General features: G+C 39.0%; 1 protein-coding gene across 1 annotated transcript; it reads left to right on the plus strand.

The window, feature by feature from the left end:
• On the plus strand, window positions 1-9,831 carry LOC139116381 (sodium-dependent phosphate transport protein 2B-like). Its single transcript, XM_070679018.1, has 6 exons — window positions 1-280; window positions 1,080-1,355; window positions 2,988-3,179; window positions 3,637-3,746; window positions 5,664-5,847; window positions 6,599-9,831. Exons 1-6 carry the CDS (start codon window positions 1-3, stop codon window positions 7,564-7,566), a joined length of 2,010 nt encoding a protein of 669 aa, XP_070535119.1. The 3' UTR covers window positions 7,567-9,831.
• Window positions 9,832-11,059: the final 1,228 nt, after the last annotated feature.

Consider the following 11,059-nt stretch of genomic DNA (forward strand, 5'->3'; position numbering starts at 1 on the left):
ATGGCAAGCGAGTCAATGGAAGAAACTACCGCCGCTACTGACGGAGAGCTTCGCGAAGGTAAAGAAGAACAAGAATTGGATCAGTCGACGGATATTAAGGCAAACGGAAGCTTAAGCGCAGACGCGGTGGTGGAGGACAGAGAAACAGAAACAGACAAGACAGAAAACGGCAGCGCCGTAGCCGTAGATGTTGTCGAGAACGAGGACGACAATGATGAAAAACAAATCGACCCCTTCGCAGCCATACCCGATTTAAAGGACACGACAATACCGTGGGCAGGTTTGTTTGTATAGATTTATCTCTTGTCTAATCATTTGGAAAAAACTCTTCAGCTTCTTCAGTTTGTAGAACAGATGAATTTCACAGTTTTTCTGACGTCCAGCTAAGTAAAATTTGCTTCAAGCAGTTCTTTAGGTTTGGTTTTACTGTATAATAGTCCTGTTCTGATCCTGGTCACTACAGATTGCATTTAATTAAATAAGACATTTACATAGCTACTTGTTCCAAGCTTCATTGATATTAGGTATAAATACATCATAAATAAACCCTTTCCGAAGTTCATAATTTGCCCGCGGAGCTGTCGAGAGGTCATGAAAATCGGGACATAGACGATGGCTGATAAGCCGTCATGTTGTGTAACGCACGAACGATTATATCTCGTATGGGGTTATAATGTTAAGGAAATTAGATTTCCAAGATATGGCAATTATATTCCCATCTTTCCCTTGATTTGCATATTTTTGGATGACGTTTTAATATGTGGGTTCTTCTTTACTTGCACTAAAATTGGAAGGCCACAACATTTGAGGAATTCTTGTATGCGTAGATTTCATCCGATTCTCGAAGGCCCTCCCTGTCTCGCGGGAAGACGGACGCACAGGCCGGGACATATGATTTATCAAGAAACGTGAAACAAGGACACTTTTTATTGGGCCTAATTAATGTTTAAGACTGTTTTTCATAATCAACCTGTGGCAAACGAGGAAACTAGAAATGGCCTGTCTCTTATCATAATCCGTAGACAGTGAACGACCGTTACTAGTATGACAGTTAATATTAATCTGCTTTATGTCAACAGAACTAAGCGGTTGTGGCAAGGCTAAGCGTGTTCTAATCGACTGGATCGGAAAGGCCTTGCTTGTGTTGTTCTTCTTGTACGTCTTCCTGATCGCCTTAGACTTGATGGGAGATGCCTTCACTGTGCTAGGAGGTACTGCTGCGGGCGCAGCCTTAAGTGAAAGTGAACTCTTAAATAACCCCGTCAGTGCTTTAATGATTGGTATCCTTGCCACCGTACTCCTTCAGAGTTCAAGTACAACAACGTCCATCATTGTATCCATGGTTGCAGCTGATAGTAAGTACAGAATTTCGCCATCAATATGATTGTTGGCACCTTTGTTTTATCGTAATGTTACTATCACATAATTTCCAAAATTTTAATTGAAAATAGTGTACACAAAGTATAACGGGAAGTCCAATTATCGCAATGTTTTCAACTCATAAGTTTTTCAATCTCTATAGCTTCCAATGGCTTGGCATCATACGGAAGTAAAAGCAACGCTAGTCATAGGCTCTCTCACAGTTCCTCATTCGCTATGTAGCTCTCTCTCCCCCTCTCTCTGTCTCTCTCTCTCTGTCTCTCTCTCTTGATAGATAGATAGATAGATAGATAGATAGATAGATAGATAGATAGATAGATAGATAGATAGATAGATAGTTAGATAAATAGATACCGTTAATTACAAATAAAGTCAAATCTAGAAAAACTTAAAAAAAATAAATAAATCACAAAGTGACAAATAAAACAAATCTACATAACTGTGAATGTGTCAAGCGTTTGAACAAAATTACAATGCAAACTTGTTAACTAAAAAGACTGTCATATAAATACATTCAGGACGCATCCTTCTCCTTCAAGCTTTACAAGGCTTGAAAACTTTGTGATAAACTCCTCACTTTGTTCATCATCTTATAAGTGAAATATAACGTCTTCATCCATTAGAAATGATAACATTTTAATTGCAAAACATAGGATTGAAGGGAAACTTTAATCCCATCAAGAGTAGCTGAATTTCAAATATTCCAAACTGTGTATTTTACAAATGAAGTAATACAGTATAAAATGTCAGATGTTGCATTATTATCATTTTCGATTCCTGCAATTGCTAATCTTTTGATATTAATATTGTTATTAAAGTTGTGTTTTCTGACGAAGAAAGAAATACATTTCTTTATTATTTACACTCAAATAAGATGTGTTCCAGTATTTCTTCTTGGCCACAAATATGGTATTTCCGATCACTTAAATTAAAAGTTTTGGCCAAGCTTCCCGTGACTAAGCCTCCATAAAAAAATCTCCCAATTTAAATCATTCAAAATGTACAAAACTACTATCTTTTACCGTTCGGTGATGCGCCCTCAACGGCCTTCGTAGAAATGGCTGCTCACTGAGCCAACGGGGCTATGCCGTGCGTAAGACGAGTATGCCAAGCTGCACTCGGCTCAACTTTTGAGGGCACTTGCATGGTCTGAGGTTTAGCCGTCGAGAGCGAAGGACTGTGAGAGTCTCCGGCAGTCCATAAAGTGCAATCCACTAGATTTAACTACTTTTATCATGTTTCCCCGACGTATTAGTTGATACTTGATACCAAAATAACCGTTATCTATCGACCTACCCAGTATATGATGATGTCGGTTCGTACAGTGCAGTCCATGCGCCTTCCGTGCATACGTGACTGTACAGACATACGAATAGTCAGGCTGACATTAAGACGGGTTATTGTTTTAATCACGGTCCTGGAGGGACCGTGTTTAAATCGTACATTGTAAAGATGATGAGTGGGTAGGACGAAAAAAAACTATTAACACAATGAATTGTCAACAATAATGAAAAAGGTAAAATAGGCAGAGATATTTCGACAGACGGTTCAATGCATTTCTTCTATGTTGTAATTACTGTTCTAATTATTTCTGTCTCGATCACCAGTAATTTCGGTTGAACAAGCCATTCCAATGATCATGGGAGCTAATATTGGCACATCTGTTACCAACACCATTGTTGCCATGGGACAAGTAGCAGACAGGGATGAATTTCGAAGAGCGTTTGCGGGAGCAACCGTCCATGATTGTTTCAACTGGCTGACCGTGATAGTGCTGCTACCCCTAGAGGTTGCAACAGGTTAGTGGTCGAACGAAACGTTGGTGGCGGTAAAAGATCAACATTGTTTACGAAACATCTGCGTCTTTCACTTTTGGGGGCATTTTCGAAAGACATTTTGTATGTTGGTCTCAATTAATTGTAAATTGTTAGTGTTACGAAGATGAAATCTTTGTAAATATGTATGCAAAGCAAAGAAGTTTAGATTTTAAATTACAATATCTGTGAAAGTTGTGTTGTTTAATATTATCTATGCATCACCTGTAACACACATTTCACATTTTGTTGAACATTATTTACATACGGGACGGCGGCCTAGAAAAGCTGCAAACCATTTACTTTCATTTAACGATTCTAGAAATTGCATGTAATCTATCATTATTTTACTGAAATGGGAATTGGGATATTAATTTTGCCTTACGAGGTGCAAGGACACACTTGAGCATTATTTTCATCAATACCTTACTATTCACTTCAGGCTATTTGTACATCTTGACGGAGGCCATTATTGGTGATGATCTGGACGGAGGATCGTGGGGCGGTTTTGATTTCTCAGTCACTGAGCCAATAGTCAAGTACGTCATCAAGGTAAGATACACTCCAGTTTATAATCATGTCATATCGTCAGGTGCAGCCAACGGCGGAGCTATTCATCGAAAAAGCTGTTCCAGGAGCAAGTTTTGAGGGCAGGGGAAATTTTATTTTTGCTCGGGCAGGGGACATGTTTTTAAGTGACAGGGGAGCAAATTTTAGTTGTTTTTGTAGGGCAGGGCAGATATCGGTTGATTGTCCTGGGGACAGGGCTTGGCGAAAAACGAGGAGAGGGGAAGCTACTTTTAAAACGGGGACGGGGGAAGTTGAGCCAATGTGTGTTTCCGGGGATGGGGACACAGGGCAGGTACTTATAACTTTTTATGTCTGCAGGGGAGATGGAATGACAAAATTTTGAGGGGAATTTTTTCAAGGGCAGGGGAAATCGGCAAGTTTTTTCGCCACAGGGCAGGGGAGCTTCAAAACTTCACAGTGGGGAGGGGAAACATGCAAAAATAAGTGGGGAGTGGGTAAAAATGAAGTTTGAGTGCGGGAGGGTAGGTCGAAAAATTTTTAGTGGGAGGGCAAATTATGAACAGCTAATTAATTACCCTCTTGACTTAAAATTAGTCAGTTCACATTGCTTGTCATACACAATATATCTTATCATAGTAAGGACCCCTTTAAAAGTGCATTGTTCGTTGATTACACCTGTATCGTGTAGGCGTCATTTTAGACGTCATCACAATGTTTTGGGTTAAATAAACGCTCTCAGCTCTTTTAAACTACGTCTTTTCCATTCGCTGACTTGACAAAAGTCTAGTTGATTCGTTCATCTCAAGAAGATTACGGCGATTTCTTCCTCTCTACAGTGAACACCTTTACTCCGTTCAAACTATAGATGTCTCGTGTTAGAATAGTGTACTCGTGACAACTTAAAGATATTACGATATGTTGTACGGCACAAGGAACAGTGATTGATATCGAATGTATTGTATTTCCAACCATTGAATGATTTGAAACTTTCTTTGTTTATCACTCATCTATCAGGAAAGAAAGTGATCAAATTTCGCTGTCTCTGATAATCCACAACAACAACAATACTTGTAGTTTATAGTATCCAGTTGTGCTGTGGCGTGCCATGACAATTATATCTTTTTAATTCCGCAGGAAAGTGTAGTGTAGTGTAGTGTAGTGTAGTGTAGTGTAGTGTAGTGTAGTGTAGTGTAGTGTAGTGTAGTGTAGTGTAGTGTTCTGTACTGTACTAAATTCTACCGTAATGTATTTTATCCCCTGCAAACGCTGTCAATGCTGGACAAGGCCCCACATCACTGGTAGTGATGCTGTGCCCCGGCCAGCTACAACACCAGTAAAATTAAGGAATACCCAACTCATGTCTTTGTGGGAGAAATGGGCCACCAAATGGGTGGCCATTTAATGAGAAACTGTAACTGTAAAATACATCAAACAGGCCACTAATTGATGACACGACGTCTCAGGGCAAAAGAGAATGGTACAAGCCAACACGATGACCTCTTGACCCCCGCCACAGGCGGCGCTGTATGAACGTTTGCAGGAGATAAAATTCCTTACTTTTGTAACTTCTTATACCATACCGTAAAAAGCGAAAATACACAAATTTGCAATTCGTACTCAACATAGCTTCGGCAAATGAATTGTTAATCCGTCACACATCTCTCGACACATTAGATTTACACCGGTTTATGATCGAGCTGAAGCGCCGTCAAATTGTTTTGTTCTACGTAGTATATGAACAATGCCTGAATGATGGAGAAACAGGCGGTGTCCCTGGATATGAAAAATCAAGCTATAATTCTCTCCGTCAATTCCTGAAAGTGGTGTTCCTATATATGACAGGTATCATTCACTGAATAAACTTGTTCGGAAAACGTAATGAAACTCGTCATACAAGCGTAGTGACTGTATCAAGTTCATTATTGTTTGCTTCTGTAGATCGACAAAAGTGTCGTGAGAGACATCGCATTGGGCATTACTGAACCTGGAACAGGAAGCGTAATCCAGAGATGGTGCGATACTGAAGATGTTTACTATCAGGGTGAGGTCGTCAGAGAAATCAACGGAACCAACGTCACTGTTGTCGAGGACATCTATAACTACACAATATACAACGAAAGATGTGAGTATTCGTATTTGGCATTGTCCAGTTTCTTCACTTAAAGGTTGAATGCACCTTGAGGGCGGATATTCAGACTCTAACATGTTTGCAGTTCTTTTCTGATATACTTGTTGGAGCTCATTTTAAACTCTTGAAGTCACAAGAAAATGTTTACGACTTAGTTTTTTCCGAAATCGAAGATGTTATTTTGTCATCCTAGGGATGACCGCATTTTGAATTATAAAAACATGGGTATGTGTTGAGTTTTTTTTGTTTCTAATACGAAAGTTTGTACGGTGACCCCTGATTTTTATATTCTTGATTTGGTAAGACAATGGTTGAAAGTGTCATTTAGGAAAGTTTGAGGAAAAGTTAAAGTTTTTCACTCTCGAGGTGCGTACCATCTTAATACCATTTGCTTGGTCAGTGAGAAGATGACAACCTATGTACCACATGACAGCTTCACACCGTTTTACGTTGAGGAAGATCAGCAATGTTGTCAGCGAATTTCTGGCTTTATCTCGAAAAGAAGCTAAACCATTTGCAGGCCAGGTGGAGTATAGAACATGGAAATCGTTTTTGGATGCATGGATCAATTGATTGGTTGTTTATCTAGTGACCAGATGGCCTGTTGAAAGAATGGATCGCCATAGAGTGTCAGGCATACATAGGTGGACATGCGTTGACACACGAATACTCTTTGCTAGTCTGTCACTGATACACACTTTAGCATTGTCATTTTACACCACTCCCTGTATATTGTATCTTTCAGGCAAATGTCTGTTTTCCATGGAGTGGACAGATGACCTCAGCGATGCCGTGCTCGGATCGATTTTGCTAGTTATCACTCTTGTCCTATTGATAATTGCATTGATCGGCCTGGTGAAAGTGTTGCAGTCCATCCTTCGAGGCTCAATTGCCCACGCCCTGATGAAGTGGATTAACGCAGACTTTCCAGGTTATTGTGCATACTTCACAGGCTATGTCGCCATAGTTATTGGCGCCATTCTCACCATGTTAGTGCAAAGTAGTTCTGTTTTCACCTCGACCATTACACCATTGGTCGGTATAGGTTTCCTCTCTCTGAAACGAATGTACCCACTCACACTCGGTGCCAACATCGGTACCACGCTGACAAGCTTCATAGCCGCGTTCGCCAGCTCCGATTCGGCGAATTTCATAGAGGGCGTCCAAATCTCCCTGTGCCATTTATTTTTCAACATTTCTGGCATCATTTTATTTTATCCCATACCATTTATGCGTAAACCTTCCATTGGGGCTGCAAAATTCTTGGGCAACACCACCGCGAAATACAGGTGGTTTGCCATTTTTTATCTCATTCTGATGTTTTTGTTGTTTCCTTTAACAATTTTTGGCCTGTCGCTGCTAGGTTGGCAGTATCTCGTAGGTTTCGGTGTCCCCATATTGGTTTTGGTTCTAGTCATTATTGTCATCAACCTGATGCAAAAGCACTGCGCCAAGGGGTTGCCGAAAAAAATGAGGACATGGGAATTCTTGCCTGCTCCACTGCGCTCACTTGAACCTTATGATCGTCTGTTCTTTAGTTGTAAAAATAAATGCAAATGTTGTGAGAATCACTGTTCATGTTGTAGCTCAACGGAGCCTATGAAGGACGATGACGTCGACCAGCTGAAATCAGAATGTACCGATAGCATTGAAATGGTTGTCGATGAGCACATATACGAAAATATAGCCATGAAAGAAGATGAGAAAGTGTGACCGAGGGACTATTTAACATTTGGCGACATTTACTTCTTATCTGACTGATTCGTTTTATTAAACCGTCAACCATTATTTGTTAGAAGTTCAGACTGATTCACCTCACATGAAAATTGAGAACATGTTCACTGGAATTTCAATTTCGTGAAGAGTCAGTTACGGCTAAACAAAAAAGTGAAAATTCGTCAGTGTTGAGTTGCCGTGTATCATGCCAATGAAATTAAATGATGTCAATAGACAAGAGATTTTCTAAACGACAATAACCGGGTTTACATTTCAAAATTCGACAAATACGGTGGCGAAGATGAAATAAAAGGTTAATAAGTCGATGAAGCAGATACAGGTAGATCTACGAACAACCAGAAAGATAGAAAGTGACGCTCTTAATAGACGAAACTAGACAGGCAGACACATGAAAACAGACACACGTGTAACTCCGAGTTAGACATATTGCGTAGATTGGTACACTTGCATGTATAGCGCTCACCCCTTTCAATGTGTGTCGCATGTTTACAAAATCACCATACTGTTTCAAAACCAACAGTCGGATTCTCGCTTCAGAACTACTAACCTTTGAACCTTCGTAACCGTAAGGATACTTTTTGTGTATTCACCTATTTTAACTTGCACTTGAGTGTTTAGAGTCTGATTTAAAGTTAGTGTATATACACCCGGTTTTCAATATAAGAATTGACGCGTATCCCTTCCAAATATGGGTGTTTGCAATACTGACGCTCACTGATCGCTACAAACTTAAATGTTAGTAATAAAATAATCATACCACAGAACAACCATGCTAAACATACTCGGAAACACCGAAGAGAAGATGGACAGGACCGTTGTATGAGATTACGTCTGTATTGTCATGCTTGATTAAAACAAGATAAACAAAATTGGTTCATTTCTGTCGTTAATGGCGCCAGTATTTAACGACATGGTGCCTCTCCAGTAGGTGATTGTTCATGTTCGTCTGTAATCTGTCTTAAGTCTTCGTCCGTAATCACATTGAGAATTTAAAACTCCTCAGAAATTGTTTGTGTAATTGCAGCGACACATCGTACAATACTGCATCGAGAGGCCTGAAATCAAATTTGTTGCAATTGAGTCTAGAAAACATTTGCATGTCGTCATTTTTTGAGTTTTTGTCATGAAAGGTCTACCGTTAAGTAAGTTCTGCCCTGATAGCTTTTGAAATTGCTTGCTAGTTGACACGAACTGAAATAACCCAGTTCTGCTATGATAAAGTCATACAATGCATGTATATTCGTATTTAGTTTTCAAGTTGGTGGCGATGGCCAAATTTTGCCTCACTCACATGACGATGAAATTTGAAGATGTTGATGATTAATTTTTAGGGTACCTTTTTGCCTGGTTTTGGTCCAATAGCTATTGAATTTGGTGTGTCGATTTTATACATGTTATATTCTCTTTTGATCAAATCAAAAGAAAATTTACAGTGACTTCTGGAAAATACTGCCGCTAGAATTTGTCCGGTCTATGTTGGACGCAAAAAGTCAACATCACATTGCTATGTATTAGTTGTGTAAAGACTTCCTCAAGCAGTAAGGCAGCTGCTTATAGAAGACCTCAGCAAGTTGCTAGGATTGAAATATTTGAATGGTGGAATTTTATGTCTTCCACTTGGAATTATCCACCGACAACGCTTGGCATGATATTTAACTTGAGATTCATCAGTGAATACAAAAGAAAGTCCTTCCTATGAGTTGTGAACTCCTTTTAAGTGATCTGTCATGGCTAATTTTGCCATTTTTTAGTTTAAAGCACGTTCTTCTGACACCTATTTCCTAATGGTTTTGATATTTACTCTTCAGATAACAGCTAAGGCTTTCACTACACGGAAATATTGACCTTGATCTTCGCAAGTTAGTACATTTTTAAGATGGCGTTGAACATAACACACGGCGTACTTTGCTCAAACAACATTTTTGCAAATATTCAGTTTTCATTACTGTATTGACTGAAGATGAAAATATTAGTTGGGTTCACCTGCTAGCATCACAAGGAGTGGTAAGTTGGGTGAAAAGGAAATGTAAATTTATGCAAATTATGCAAATCATCCGATATCCCTGTTTCTTTCTCCGTTTGAACATTTGAAAACTTTAACTCAACTGCGGATGGGTCAAATTTGTTACATTTTCACATTATGTTCTTGAAGTAGTATGTAACAAAAAACAATGTTGTTTGGCTTTTAAGTACTTTTATTTTAAATAAAAGTCATTTCAATTTTTCTTATCATAATTTTAATTATTTTTGAGTGCCAGTCTTTAAACCCCTGCCATTTAATGATAAGATCATACTGTCTTTTGTACACTAAATTAAGATTCAAATGACATATATTTGATATAGCAGTATGAAGATTTTGACTTAAATAAATTGTTCGTCATTAATACCACAATTGAAGTTTTCCATCCAAAAAATACACTCACCCCACTTCGAGTCCTTCGAATACTAAGCCTCTGCTAATATACTAAACGATGGATTCTCTGCTTTTGAAAATTTACAGCTTGGAGGTGTTTTCATGTTATCTTTGATAAGAAAGTTTTGCTTTGAAAAAAAAACGCATTCGATTTGTGCAACGCTACTTGAAAGAATTAATGACAGCCATAACTAGCGAAATTATGTTCCTTCAAGAGTATAAATCTCTGCTTAAGTGTGTCGATAAACGGTGTATTCTTTCCTTCCTCTTCAGTGTATCCGTAGTCTGCTATCGAACGTACCCGTTACCGATATTAAACTTTTAAAAGGTACACCCAGCCATCAATGCATTAGATGAATGATAATTTGTAAGGGATAAGTAAAACAAATTGCAGTCTCAAGCGAACTCTGACACTATTCGAACAAATCATTGATAAAATATTTTGAAGGAATTATTGCCTATAGAATATATAAATATCAAGTTTCAAAACCAAAGTAAATTCCTTCATCCGGATGCTTCATGGCAGCTAGCCTAATCGACAAAATTGAATTACAGTGTGAGTTTCCTTGACACCGTCTTTCTTCATGTTGAATTTGTGTTTCCGTACGCGTGTTATTGTCGTGTTTGAATGATGTACTTTGTATTCGATAGTGCGATGCCCGCTCGAAGATATAGGCTTAGTGCCCCAACAACATCACGTGCCGAGGAGTTCCCGATTGTCCAGCAATTCCAGTGCTGTGTTTCGATGACATCACGATCGACTACCTTGCAATTCCAGAGCTGCAAGATCGCATGTACAAGTAGTGTAATGCACGGTAAGTTACTCTTGTTTGTGTTATGGTAAGTATTTCAATACATTAATCCATGTATTGCAATTCTGTGACCCCTCTTAACTATTGCCACCATCCTCAATACGGTGACCCTCTAGCTATTGTCGCTAACCTCTCCTGAAATCTTTATAGGCTTTTTTACGCTATGTTTTGGCGACGTGTTGCCAGGACTGATCAGAATTTGTATTTCAATATACTTTTGGAAGTAGAATAAGACAGTGTATTT

The sequence above is a fragment of the Ptychodera flava genome, chromosome 17 (assembly GCF_041260155.1).
Source record: "Ptychodera flava strain L36383 chromosome 17, AS_Pfla_20210202, whole genome shotgun sequence".
In the NCBI taxonomy this organism is placed as follows: domain Eukaryota; kingdom Metazoa; phylum Hemichordata; class Enteropneusta; family Ptychoderidae; genus Ptychodera; species Ptychodera flava.

Coding starts and splice junctions, on each gene's coding strand:
- LOC139116381 (XM_070679018.1), top strand. CDS start 1: ATGGCAAGCGAGTCAATGGAAGAAACTACCGCCGCTACTGACGGAGAG. Junction 1,356..2,987: donor ATCCATGGTTGCAGCTGATA/GTAAGTACAGAA, acceptor CTCGATCACCAG/TAATTTCGGTTGAACAAGCC. Junction 3,747..5,663: donor TAGTCAAGTACGTCATCAAG/GTAAGATACACT, acceptor TTGCTTCTGTAG/ATCGACAAAAGTGTCGTGAG.